General features: G+C 40.8%; 1 protein-coding gene across 1 annotated transcript in view; it reads right to left on the bottom strand.

Annotated features, from left to right (window-relative positions):
- The window catches only part of LOC126106411 (gephyrin), a 123,154-nt gene that overhangs the window by 40,234 nt on the left and 67,871 nt on the right, over positions 1 to 15,049 (bottom strand). The window contains exons 4-7 of the mRNA XM_049912688.1: positions 14,014 to 14,227; positions 5,228 to 5,509; positions 4,191 to 4,372; positions 417 to 533 (exon numbers count right to left, since the gene is read on the bottom strand). Coding sequence (XP_049768645.1) covers positions 417 to 533; positions 4,191 to 4,372; positions 5,228 to 5,509; positions 14,014 to 14,227 — 795 coding nt within the window. The remainder of the gene's footprint in view (positions 1 to 416; positions 534 to 4,190; positions 4,373 to 5,227; positions 5,510 to 14,013; positions 14,228 to 15,049) is intronic.

The following is a 15,049-nucleotide window of genomic DNA, read 5'->3' as shown; positions in this document are numbered from 1 at the left end:
CAATAAAGGACACCTCTGACCAAGCGAGTTAAGTGTAAATTTTTGAACAAAATTTCATGCTCTCAAACACTACAACTATTCATATTCAACATAGAGTATAATGCAAAGAATAAAATCTGTATTGCATACTATTTGGTAAATAGTATAATGTTTCACTCTGTGTGTGTATGGGGGGAGGGGGGGGCGGTCAACTTTTAAACATGCTCAGCTCCCATTCAATGTTCTTCAAAACAGTACTGCTGAAAATAAAGCTTTTTGTACAACAGTATTCTGAAGTCTTCACTTCTTAATAACTGGACCAAAAGGACTAACTGTAATCAGTTGGAAACTATAGCAATAATTTAATGTAGACTTTTCTATTATTCCAAAACCAAGGCAAGCAGCTATGCTTTAGTACGTGGAGCTTGTGGCCTCACCTGTGGACTGACACTGTGGTGGCCCCAACAGTAGCCATCAGCCCCAGTTCAGCAGGGCCGATCTCTGTGCCTGCAGGGATAACTGTTTGCCCTGTCTCGATGTCACTTCCCAGTGGCCTGGTGAGAAAAGCAAAGCCAAACACTCATTATGAAAACGTCTAATGCACACCCACTAATCCATGTTTGAAAACATAATAAAGCTCACAATTCAGTGCTCATGAAATCTGCTACAAAAATTCCATATTACACTAAAATATTTCTGCATTTAAGATTTAGAAGAACAATACAGAGTGTATAAAAATACATAAATCCTATGGTGGTTTCCTCACATCAAACCAAGGCAAAATACAATGAAGAGCCAAAGAGACTGTTACACCTGCCTAATACTGCGTAGGGTCCCCCACAAGCACGTAGAAGTGCCGTGACATGATGGTGTAGACATGACTAGTGTCTGAAGTAGTGATGGAGGGAATTGACACCATGAATCCTGCAGGGCTGTCCATAAATCCATAAGAGTACGATGGGGTGGAGACCTCTTCTGAACAGCACATTGCAAGGTGTCCAGATATGCTCAATAATGTTCATGTCTGAGGAGTTTGTTAGCCAGCAGACGTGTTTAAACTCAGAAGAGTGTTCCTGGAGCCACTCTGTGGCAATTCTGGATATGTGGGGTGTCGCATTGTCCTGCTGGAATCGCCCAAGTCCATGGGAATGCACAATGGACATGAATGGATGCAGGTGATAGACAGGATGCTTACATACATGTCACCTGTCAGAGTTGTATCGAGACGTATCAGGGGTGCCATACCACTCCAACTGCACATGCCCCACACCACTGCAGAGCCTCTGCCAGCTTCATCAGTCCCCTGCTGACATGCAGGGACCATGGATTCATCAGCTTGTCTCCATACCCGTACACGTCTATCTGCTTGATACAATTTGAAATGAGTCTCATCCCACCAGGCAACATGTTTCCACATCAACAGTGCAATGTCAGTGTTGGCGGGCCCTGGCAAGGTGTAAATCTTTGTGTCGTGCAGTCATCAAGGGTACACGAGTGGGCCTTTGGCTCGGAAAGCCCATACCGATGATGTATTGTTGAATGGTTCTGACACTAACTGATGGTCCAGCATTGAAATCTGCAGCACTTTACAGAAGGATTGCACTTCTGTCACGGTGAACAATTCTCTTCAGTCATTACTGATCCAATTCTTGCAGGATCTTCTTCCAGCCACAGTGATGTCGGAGATTTGATATTTTACCAGATTTCTGATATTCATTGTACACTCGGGAAATGGTCACATGGGAAAATCCGCACTTCATTGCTAACTCGGAGATGCTGTGCCTTTCACTCTTGCGCCAACTGTAACACCACATTCAAACTCACTTAAATCTTTATGACCTCCCACTGTAGCAGCAGTAACTGATCTAACAAGTGCACCAGACACTTGTTGTCTTATATAGAAATTGCCAACCACAGCAACGTATTCTGCCTGCTTACATGTCTCTGTATGTGAGTACCTATCTAAGTACCCATTCCTACACTAGTTTCTTTGGTACTTCAGTGTATTAGTTAAAACGTATGTCAGAAAATGCTTCTGAATAACATTTCACAGTATCAGTTGACAGTTTTCATCCCCCAGTAACTGCTCACAATGTTATCAAGTTGGCAGGCCTTTCCTTCTCATCGGATTAGGTAAGTCTACCCTAATCTGGGTCTGGGGGCAACATTTCCAAATTCTCCCCATTTCCTAAACCTCACGAGGTCTTTCTCTTCATCCCTCTTCTTTCCCTTTCAACCCTTCTAACCTCCATGTGTGTGTGTTTTCCTGCTGCTGCTTGGCGAGTAGATTTTTTTATCTATTCAGTAACTTGGAAATTATAGCAGCTCTCAATTTTTATTCTTTTCTCCTCTGCCACAAATTTTAGTTGGAGTGCATAAAAATGGCAACATACTAGGAGAAAGCTCAATTTTTGATCTGCTATGCAGAACCCAAATCTGTGACAGTGGCACTGTGGAATTATACATGCCAGAACAAGACAGCACCACCAGCCAAATCAGCATAGTGGGATGATTCAAAAACTTTTAAAGAGACAGGCAGTGTCAAAGTCGATGTCCCTGCATCTTGCATTTCAAATAACCTCCAGAAGTCAATTCATTGTGCATCAGGAAGTGAGATCAACTGTCAATGAAGTGTTACATAAGTAGATATGTCTTTATGTCTACAAACTGCAAATGGTCCAAGCACTGCAACCATATGTTGTCGCCTGCAGTACACATTCATGTGTTCCCTGCTGCCCTCCACAGATGCTGTCAGTGACTACCTGAGAAACTACTCGTTTTCAAATAAAGCAACATTCCACATTCCTGAACATGTGAATCATCACAACATTACAATTTGGGGCTTCGTAAACTGTTATAACACATGTGAATGCTTAATATTTGATGGTGCCTAATGCACGATTGGCTGACAGGCCCATTTTCCTTCACAGAGAAACTCATAACAGGAAATGTTTCCCTCGACATACTTGAAGTGTTCTTGCTACCACAGATAGAAGAATTTCAGCCATCCATCATTTTCTGGTGTGATGGTGCACCTATACATTAGAGACTGAACAAACAGGGAGCGTTGAATCGTACATTTCCCGACAGGTGGATCAGTTGTGATGTTCCCATTTCGTGGCACCCTCTCTCTCTTTATGTCATACCACTAGCCTTCTTTTTGTGACATTACATTAAGGGTCACATGTAGACTACACTTTTCAGTGACACTGCTACACTTCACACACAAATCATAGAAGCAATCAGAATTGTCAATTATACAAATCGTGACTTTTAGATGGACACAATACAAAAATCTTCTTGATGTTCTATGAGCTACAAGTGGGGCATACAATAAAATTCTGGCACAACAGAACAAAATTTTGAGTGCAGCACACTGTTTTACAACAAATCACAATGCTCTATCTGGGATAGTTTCCACATTATGATTTTTTGGAATGGTAGCAGAACTTCACGGACATCCCGTGCAATCCAAGGCTGTGAAATTAAAAGTTCAAATGCATACTAGAATGACATTTGTGAGGCAACAGTCCTTTCAGCCTGAACTGTGAACAAGTGAGATGGTGCCTGAGGGGTAATCACAGATTTGTAACGTCTGTTGTTAATATTTTTTGTAATGACATACATTGTTGTCCAACATGTGGCCCCAGGTTCACCTCCAACAAGTATCAGTTGTGCAGTCTGACCATATTCGTATACATGTGAGGTTTCCAAAGTTACAGTATCTGTGTCAGAAGATTCTGGAGACCTGCCCAACACAATTAGCATGGAATATGAGAACTTAATGGATTCTGTGTGTTCTGTTAAAGTAGAATTTTTACATGTGTAATATACAACAAAAGACAATACTGATTGTACTCTCCCCATGGAATGTCCGAGTCTATACTGAAGCAGAAAAAAATGTATGTTTTCTCAACTGACACATTAGTTTGACAATGTGATATTAGCAATATTCATGGTAACAACTACATATCAGCTGTGAGTGACAAGTTTATAACAAAAATGCACAAGCAACAGTTTTATTAAATTCTGCATCTGTTAACTTTGTAATCAAAATCATTAATTAATTAGAAATTTACTTATGAGCTAGAAAAACAAAGAAGTTAGATATTGTAATTTGTAACAAAATCTGTTGCCAATAATTTTAGCTCGGGCAAAGTCAGAACCTCAAATGAATGTGAGCTTTCAAGAGCTCAGAAGAGAGGGCTAACCTGATGTCCTGCCCCGGCTTCGGTGCCACCTTTATCTCCACCTCCAGCTCGGTGGTTCCGTCAGCTGATGAGCGGATCAGGTCCACGTCCTCCACCTGCACTACACAGTCAGCTCCTGAAGGCACGGGGGCTCCCGTGTTCACACGCACTACCTGGCCAGGTTTCAAGAAGACGCCATCCACCTGTAAATGAGGCACAGCTGTTAAGTGGAACTGTCTCTTAAGGCAAGGGCGACTGTTCAATGTACTCCTAAGAAAGCAGTTGAGCTAACTTAACAACAGGTACAGAAAGCTGGTTACAACTCAGAACTGATAGCAACCAGAGTTTTGGGGAAAATCTAATTTAAGGTATAGGCTTACATGTAATAATAATATTGCTTTAAAAATTGCAGTTACTTTGTTTGAAATAAAAATGGTATTTACTTAATAGAACACACACCTCCTATCGTTTTTGCAATTTAAAGTTTTTGGGTTTACACACGGCTTGTAAATCATTAACTTCAATGAGAAAGCCTGAAGAATTATTACACCTATGACCAACCACCTGAACCCCAATTGCCGCTACTGCAAAACGGTGGAAGCAAAGTTGTAGACCTAATATAAATATAGGGATATTTTTATAGGAAAGAAGAAACCATGAAACTTAACGACTTACGAACAGTAGCTCTGCAGAATCGCTAAACAGTTCTTTATCTTTGACAAGACAACAATCAATAGTTAAGTTTTATCTTTCAGAAAGATCATCTCTCCTTATCATGTGTAACTCCAGTCAGGTTCCTTTTTTCTACAGTATATATGTCGCTCTCAGATGTATGACCTGTCAGTCGGCAAGACTCAACAGACAAGCAATGCCTCTGAAAATGTCCAGGACAGTTCTGGACAAAACATCAGGAACAGAAGAGTTTCGGCGACCACGTCCTTATACAACAGAAGTCTTACCAACAGAAAAGATGCGGAGAGCTCATAACTTTTCTTAGTACTCTAGAATAACATAGAAGAGATTAAAAAAACTCTGTTTTTTGACACAAAATAACTTACCGTGACTCCAGCCTCTGAACTGCCAACAACTTCACGCCTGCCAGCTCCATCTGAACTGATGGCAGCATACCCGTCTTTAATGGAAGCAGGAAACGGTGGAAGAGGATCACTAGAAGTCACTTCAGTTGCCAACACGCGACCCAATAGCCGTGCGGTGAGAGGGAGGCACTCCGGATCTGCAGGTGTCGGACAGAGCGCCAGAACCTTCCACTGGGCGTCAGGCACAGTGAGCAGCGGCCACGTTGACTTGCGGGGTCGCAGTGCTACTTTTGACACATCCACCTGTATGCACAAACAGTTAGATTTAAATTACGTTGTTACTGATGTATCTTGTAGTAAACGCAAGTTTTGGTGCTCTAATCCAAATTGAATCTGTCGCTATGATCTTTTCTTACAAATATTTCATTGCCACTCTAGTTGGGATTTATGTGGTACTTGATTTTGTGTAAGATTTTGATACAATGAAGTAATTTACTAATATTAACTAAACTAAATTAAAAATAAACTCCATCCGAACAGGCCTCAGAAGGCCCAACTGTACTGACCAACTGCACATTATTCAAAGTCAAAAGGTGTCACTGGAAGCAGATATGGAAGGGATGTGGTCAGCACACTGTTATCCCAGCTGTTGTCAGCTTTCATGACTGGAGCCACCACTTCTCAGTCAACTAGCTCCTCAACTGGCCTCACGAGAGCTGAGTGCAACCCCCCTTACCAACAGCACTCAGCACATCCACGCAGCCCGTCAGTGATTATCTTTGGTGATCTGGCGGGAATAAGTGTTACTACTGCGGATAGGCCATAGGTGCTACTTTACTGAGATTAATGTTTCCTTTTTCATATTATGTTGACAAGAATTATTTTTTTAATATAAATATATATAATAGAAGGAAACATTCCACGTAGGAAAAATATACCTAAAAACAAAGATGATGTGACTTACCAAATGAAAGTGCTGGCAGGTCGACAGACACACAAACGAACACAAACATACACACAAAATTCAAGCTTTCGCAACAAACTGTTGCCTCATCAGGAAAGAGGGAAGGAGAGGGAAAGACGAAAGGATGTGGGTTTTAGGGAGAGGGTAAGGAGTCATTCCAGTCCCAGAAGCGGAAAGACTTACCTTAGGGGGAAAAAAGGACGGGTATACACTCGCACACACACACACACACACACACACACACACACACATATCCATCCATACATATACACATATACATCTCTGCCCAAACTCTTTGCCTTTACAAATGTCTGCTCGTGTCTGTGTATATGCGGATGGATATGTGTGTGTGTGTGTGTGTGTGTGTGTGTGTGTGTGTGTGTGTGTGTGTGTGTGTGTGTGTGTGTGTATACCTGTCCTTTTTCCCCCTAAGGTAAGTCTTTCCACTCCCGGGATTGGAATGACTCCTTACCCTCTCCCTTAAAACCCACATCCTTTCATCTTTCCCTCTCCTTCCCTCTTTCCTGACGAAGCAACCGTTTGTTGCGAAAGCTTGAATTTTGTGTGTATGTTTGTGTTTGTTTGTGTGTCTATCGACCTGCCAGTGCTTTTAGTTGGTAAGTCTCATCATCTTTCTTTTTATATATTAAAATTTGAGAACTTCGAAGGCCCCAGGAAAAAGTCACCCTTACATTTTAAAATCAAATAGAAACATAAAAAATAAAAAAGTTACAAAAACAATGCAATTTTCATACACAGCAACATATGAGTCTTTATTCTGATCTCATTAAGTCTAATACACAGTTTATATTTCTATGAGTGTAAACACCTGTTGCACATTAATAAATTTGGTCCTGTCAGCATGTGCAAATATGGCAGGCATGGTGTGCACAGTTAGTTGAAAGTGCATCATTGCATCTGTTGGAAGTAGCAGTTTGTAATTGGTGAAGACTGGCATGTTAGTCAAATCACACTTCACAATTTATGTTTAGAACCTTTGCGAAATTATTTCATGTCATGACAAATGCAACTGTATTAACAAACTGATGTGATAAATTACTTAGAAAAAGGTTCTGAAATGAAATTCAACTTTCATTTGGAGCAACTATGTCAAGCCATTACTGTTGCAACAATCAATAATGAAAAAGTATTAATTTTTACAATCTTATGGAAACATGAAATGTGATGTGTGAAGTGAAGGCAATAAATGAATGTAAGTATACACCTTATCCATAAAGTTTTTGTTTCTGAATTACAGACCAACAACATACTGTCTATGCGTGAATTGTTTCTGTGAGCCTCAACTTCATCAAGGAGCCACAAAAAGATGAGTGGTAAAAATATTTTTTCACTGTGTCACTTCCTTCCTCAGACATTTTTGCTGCACTACATTAGCATTGGCACAGCTAAAATTGTTCAGTTGAATTAAACATCAATTACTTACACTTTTCAGGATTCTGGATCAAGTCAATAAACTATTGAAGGGAGGGTGATGACAATATTCAGTTCAGAGACTGCTTTGACATGGCTCTTCATAACGATCTCTCTCTTATATCCACTTTTCGTATGCAAGCCTTGGTTCCCCTTTACAGTTTTTACCGCCCCCCCCCCCAAATTACCAAATGAATTACCCCTTGATGCTTCAGAATGTGTCCTACCAACTTGTTAGTTCTTTCAGTCATGTTTTACCATACAGCTCTTCTCTCTTGAATTTGATTCCTTACCTCTTCATTACTTACACAATCTGCCCACCTAATCTTCATCACTCTTCCATAACACATTTCAAAAGATGCTATTATCTTGTTCGTTGTACTGTTTGTTGCGTAATTCCCTTCCAGACAAACACTTTCTGAAAAGCCTCCCAACATTTAAATTTACGCATACCATTAATACAGTTCACTTTCACAGGAAAGTTTTTCTTGCAATTGTCAGTTCACATTCTATATCTCTTTTACTTCTGCCACTCTCAGCTATTTTCTTGCCCAACTAGTAAAACATGTCTCATTTCCCAATCTAATACCTCAGCACCACCCGAGTTAATTCAACTACTCTCCATTACCCTCGTTTCACTTTTATTTATGTTCATGTTAAAAATAATCTCTTTTCAAGACTATCCATCCTATTCAACTGATCTTCCATGTCCTTCATTGGCAAATCTCAAAGTTCTTATTTCTTCTCCCAGGAATTTAGCGATTTTTCCAGATTTTTCCTTGGTTTTCTTTACTGCCTCCTTTATTTACAGACCGAATAATATGGGGGATAGGCAACAACGCTGCCTTATTCTCATCCAAATTAGTGCTTCCTTTCATGCATGTCCTTCAACTGTTATCATTGCTGTCTGGTTTCTGTTAAAATGGTAGATAACCTTTCATTCATTGCATTTTATTCATACCACATTCCAAATTTTGAAGAGTGTATTCCAGTCAATATTGTCAAAAGATTCTTTATAAACTTACAAATTCTAGAAATGTGGTTATGCCTTTCTTCAATCAATCTTTTCAGAATAGTCTTATGGCCAGGATTACATAAATTGTAAGGCAAAAGAATTATGTAATTTTGTAGCTTTCTCAGAGCAAATGTTAGAAGGTATATTTCCAGAAATTCTGCCAGGTAGATATTCCTTTTTTTTTTTTTTTTTTTTTCACAACATTTTGATGGCTGACAAAGCCATTCTCATCAGGTATTCCAAAAAATAGTCACATGTGCTCACTACTTAAGTCTCCAATTAATGTTAGCTGCTCCCTTTCTTGCTAATTTGTTTACCACTGTCCTTAGCTATATATTCATTGTTGAGGCTCATTTCAGACAAAAGATTGTCTTCAGTCAACCCATGAAGATACAGAAACATACAGGGTCATTCATAAAGAAAAGGACAGATTTCAATTGTTTATTACTGACAAACTATAAAAGATAGAAACACATTGCACACATCATTGGATAGAGGAAAGTTCAAAGTTTTATGTTCACACATACACTCAACACGAGCATCAAGTGCTGTTCGACAAACATCGAAACTGTAGTCCACTTCGTTCCACACGCATAACAACAGGTCCCTGAGTACTGAATCAACAACTTCACAGTTTGATTTCTTAGCTTTTGAAGAGTAGCTACCATAGGTGGAACAAAGACTGTCTTTTATACATCGCCACCAAAAACGATCACAAGGTTTGAAGCAGTGACCTGGGAGGCTAAAGCAATGAACAAGCTCTTCTTGTTAGCCTCTTCGAATCCAGTGTTGTGGAATGGTGGTGTTAAGACAACATCACACCACAAAATAAAAGAGATGCAGGCCACCATCATGTATAAAAATTAGATCACTGGAATCTTCGTGAAATAGAGGAAACAAACAATTTTGCTGTATGTCCAGATATGACATTCCTGTGACAGTTTCCTCCACAAAATAGAAAGGTCCCTAAACTTTTAAACAGAAATGGCACAAGACATATGCAGGTTCAGTGAGTCTCCTGCAAGCTCAATAACAATGCCAGGATTTTGTGACCCCCAAATTCTTACATTATGGTGGTTTACTTTGCCCCACAGAGGAAATGTCAGTTCATCTGAAAAGATGAGTCATTTGAAAAAGGTATTCTCTGTCATATCCTGGAGAGCTGAAAAGCAAAATTCATACATGCCTTTATGGTCACCTGGACATAACTGCTGCAGTAACTGCAACTTGTAAGGCTCCATATACAGGGTTCATTTCAGAGCACAGCACACAGCTGATTGAGGAAGTTTGAAGTTCCTGGCCTGCTCATCTTATGGACTTCCAAGAGCTCCCTGTGACCGCATTTCAGATGTGCTTGACATTTTTATCAGATGTTCATGGCCGCCCAGTGCTCTTCTCTCTGTATATGCAACCAAATTCTACGAATTTTATATCCCACTCATAAATTTACTTATGTAGAGGCGGTTTCTTGCTGAATCGAAGGCAGAATGGACATTGCACTTGAACAAGGACTGACTTCACGCAAATTCCAATACACAGAATGACTTGTCTTGTGGTGCAGCCACCACCGCAAATTCCAATACACAGAATGACTTGTCTTGTGGTGCAGCCACCATGTTGGTACAAACAAATAACTGTGGAGTCGTGTCACAACATTGGACCTCCTTCTATCCAGTGACATGCACAATGAGTTTCTATCTTTTATAGTTCTTTCTTTTTGAATCAGCTTGTACAAGTGAACAGTTCTAGAGCTTCTACAGTTAAAATCTTGTTATCCAAATTTCTTATGGAAGTTGTCACTGAAGCAAATGTTTTTAAGAAAGGTTCCTTGGCATCAAATAATCATACAAAATCATAGTGTTGTGTTTCATGTAACGATTAATTAACCAAATATCTTTCACATACTAGACTGCATATCACTGGGTCCCTTTTTCAAATGGACATCAGCTGATCAACCCTTTAGTTGCATTGCAACACCGTTTAATTCTGTAAATTTTTGACACATCTATTGTTATGATGTCACTTTCAATTGGTGATTCTATGACACTAAAATATACAATAAAAACATGACAATATTTATTTTCATAACAGTATGTTTTGTTTTTATGATTTTTGATTTCTAGGAACCTTTTTATAAAGTATTTGCTGCAATTATACCTTTTTGGAGTATTATAGATACTACGAATTAATTTGTCAAAACTTTTAAATAATGGTATCTTATGTTTCTAAGTGTGTATAGGCTGACTGAAGATGATTTTTTAGAGGCCATACCCTTGCAAAAACTTTTTGGTTTTAACAATAACATTCTTTTAATAAACTAGGAGAGAAGTGTTAAGACTTGGGACATGGCACTCATTTTACAATGTTCTCTCCGAGTATGTTACTCGTATGACACAAGCAATGAAAGTATGTGGAGTCACTACTGCCAAGAAAGGCAACAACCCAACCATCTTCAGACAAGTTAATGCTGCATACTTTTAGGGACCTTCACAGTATGGTGCTAACACACTACACTCTTAAGAGGCAAACCATCATAGGAGCATACACCAATCTCTCCTGACAGTGTTATGGATGGCTGTTAAGATGAAGTGTTCCAGGAAGCTGTGGTACAGGGGTAGGGGACGGGAGAGGCAGCTGGGGGTGGTGTGAGGGAGGGAGTTCTCCACGTCAATGCCTCAGATGATTATGTGCAGGACACAGTCACACATGCTACTCTTTTAACCTCTCAGATTGACCCTCGCCCCCCGTATTCTCCTGACATAGCAGCCAGTGACTTCTTCCTCACTGCTTGGATGAAGAAAGCATTGGGTGGTAGGCATTTTCAGGAATGACAAGGTCATTTTTGAGGTGCAGTGTTTCGGCTGTAGTCAAACTGCATACTTCTACAACTGAAGTCTCTAGCAAGTCACCAATCACTGGGAAAAAATTCGTGGCATTGAAGGATGAGTATGTAGAGACCAAGTAATACTATCACGAAGTTTCAAAGTCACAGTACGAGTTCTTCCAGGTGGTAATTAAAACTTTATGACTACCTCTCTTATTGCAATCTAGACAGTACTACTAACTCTAACATACACCGTCACGACACTCACTGCGGTGATTCTAGTTTGGCAGGTGGACTAATGTGGTGGTCGGAGTTGTGTCAAGTGGGGTGGATAGTTGGAGATATAGGCAGGAAGCAGGGTTGTGGGTGGGGAACTAGTGGTTCGGTGGGAGGCACTAACCACCACCTCCCTCCCCCCCCCCTCCAAACACAGTCCGCAAACAGGCACCCTGTGCCATATCCCCACACATGCTAAACTTCCCACCACCCCAAAGAATCAGCTACACAGGAGCGGCCCCTTGTCACTCAATATCAGTCTGAACTGGGACAACTGAACCATATCCTTTGGCAGGGCTTGGATTGTGTATCATCGTGCCTTAAAATGAGACACGTCCTACCTGAGATTCTTTCCACCACTCCTAAAGTGGAGTTCTGCCACCCACAACACAACATCCTTGTCCATCCTTACGCCACTCCAATTCCCAACCCCTTGCCACAGGGACTGTAGCCCTGTGGAAGACCCTGGTGCAAGACCTGCCCAATCCACCCACCCAGCACTTTCTACTCCAGTCCTGTCACAGGACTATCCTACCCCATCTGAGACCAGGCCACCTGCGTAAGCAGCAATGTCATATACCAACTCCAATGCAATCAATGCACAGCCTTTTATGTGGATATGACAACCAATCAGCTGTCCACCAAAATGAAGGGTCACTGCCAGATTCCAAGAAAAATGTTGAAACTTCCTGGCAGATTAAAACCGTGTGCCGGACCGAGACTCGAACTCGGGACCTTTGCCTTTCGCGGTCAAGTGCTCTATCCTTTCTTTCAGGAGTGCTAGTTCTGCAAGGTTCGCAGGAGAGCTTCTGTGAAGTTTGGAAGGTAGGAGACGAGATACTGCCAGAAGTAAAGCTGTGAGGATGGGGCGTGAGTCATGCTTGGGTAGCTCAGTTGGTAGAGCACTTGCCCGCGAAAGGCAAAGATCCCGAGTTCGAGTCTTGGTCCAGCACACAGTTTTAATCTGCCAGGAAGTTTCATATCAGCGCACACTCTGCTGCAGAGTGAAAATCTCATTCAAGAACAATTTTGACCACCCAGCCATGAAACATGCAGCTGAGCACAAATGATTTCAATGGCTGATTCACATCCTGTGACATCTGCGTCTTTCCCTCCACAACTAGCTTTTCTGATTTATATGATATGAGTTAGCGTTACAAAATATCCTTCATTCCTGTAACCCTCCTGGGCCTCAGTCTCCTTTACCCCAATGTTCCCACACTCTCCACCCAATAGTTTCCCCTTCCTCCATCCTATCTGCCCTGCCCTTCACACCTTCAGCCTGCACCACTTTAAGCTGGTTCCAAGGCCCGTGGAGCCCATGCCCAGCCTGTAAACCTGGCACCCCTCCCTCTCACATTTTGTAGCTGGCAAACCAGCTACTGATTTATTCTAAAAGCTAGCAGTTTTTCTTTCTTTTCTGTGTCTTCCTGTCAAATAATATAAATGCAGGATTTCATCCACAAGAAACCTATATTTCTGTTGCTTATGATTGGCACTTCCTTTGACACACATCAATTTTTCATCAAGTCTAAAAATTTGCTCATTGTTTCACTTAATTCGACTTTCCAATTTTTTTCACATAATTATTTCTTCTTCAAAAGAAAACTGTATGTTGAATCCTGAAGATTCAGCTCTGATGTAGCACTAACTGCAGAATTAGTTTCTTTTGAGTCGAGAACAGGATCTTTTTTTTACCACATCTGCGTGGTAGTTTTCTCTCTAGCTATAGTTATAGTGGTGCATCTGTACATTAGATAAAGTAAGTACTGCATTCAATACCAAGTTCCTGTTTTATGTGTTGATTCGAAGTGTAGCAAGTAAAACTGCATGTTACTGTGTTAAAAGATGATGTCTTTCTGCAATTCATCACAACTTCTGCCAGTTACTATCTACTTCTTGTTCTTAAACAAATGTTATTCTTAAGTTAATGTCCATAGGTTACAAGAAAATCATAATTAAACAGTCCTGAAATGTGTTTCACACCTCTTGTGGTCTTTAGGCAACCCACAGAATGACACATTTGGTGTCTCTTTTCTGTTTCTTTTCTAATTTATTGCACTACGTACATTTCTATTTTTTGTACAAACAACATTGTAAATCAATATAAATAATACTACTCACATTCATCAGGACGTATTCAACAGTGTAGTAGTGTACTGTCCACTTGGCACACTGGTGTCGCAAAAATTAGAAGGAATGTCGCAACAGTACATGATAGACTGTGGTATCACTCAAAGAAGTTTATAAGATTCGAGGACTCAGTTTGCTGATAGTGTAGATATAAAGTCACCCACCTTGCTGTGGACACTGGGAGGAGCAGCCTCAGGATCACTGTCGCCCTGTGCACCCATGCTCCTGTGAACCTGCTCCACTTCCTTCTTGCTGTCCCTCACCAGCTCCACTGCGTGTGGCAGGACTTTGGCAACTGCTTCCAGGGACTCCTGGGCTCCTTTAGTGCTGCCTGGCAGGTTGATAATCAGGGTTTTGCCACGTATTCCACACACACCTCTGGAATGACAAGGAGATTACAGTTCATCTAATTTAAAGAAACCTTAATTTCTAAAAATGAAATTTTATTGTCTTGTCAACAGACAGCAGGAACATAAAACTGAAGTAGAAATGGGAGCAGGCCAGTTTGGATTTAGGAAAGGAAAAGGAACCAGAGATGCCATCAGCACAGTAAGGTTTCTGTCGGAGATAGTTTTGGCTGCTAACAAAGAAATCTGTGCTTGTTTTGTAGACTGACAGCAGACTTTTGACAGAGTCAACTAGACAAAACTGATGAGCATCCTCAAGGAGATAGAAATCAACTGGAACAAAGAGTAAAGGCGTGACTAAACAATGGAGAAACAAACAGCGTGGAAATAGGAAGAGGAGTCAGACAAGGATGTTGTCTATTGCCGAGTCTCTTCAACCTGTATGGAGAATGGCTGGTGGAAGAAGCTTTGAAAAGATGCAGAAACTTCAGGATAGGAGCAACTCGTCAACACCATCAAGTATGCAGATGATCTGGTAGTGCTCGCAAAAAATCAAAGGCAACTGCAACATATGATGAAGCAGAGAAACTGGAAGGAAATATGGCATGGAAATCAACATCGAGAAATCAGAAGTGATGTGTATATCAAAATGGGAAAAACTTTTGAGGATAGCTGCCAAAAGATGCCTACTGCACGACTGAAATTCAGGGAAGAATCACCATGGCCAAAGCCGCATTCAACAAGAAGAGAACTCTGCTGACCAGCAAGTTGAGCTAGGAATTAGGAAGAAACTTGTGAAGTGCTACATCTGGAGCATTGCACTGTACGGAGCACAGACATGGAGCATGAGGAA

The sequence above is a fragment of the Schistocerca cancellata genome, chromosome 10, assembly GCF_023864275.1.
Source record: "Schistocerca cancellata isolate TAMUIC-IGC-003103 chromosome 10, iqSchCanc2.1, whole genome shotgun sequence".
In the NCBI taxonomy this organism is placed as follows: domain Eukaryota; kingdom Metazoa; phylum Arthropoda; class Insecta; order Orthoptera; family Acrididae; genus Schistocerca; species Schistocerca cancellata.
This window is presented reverse-complemented; position numbering and strand designations above follow the sequence as displayed.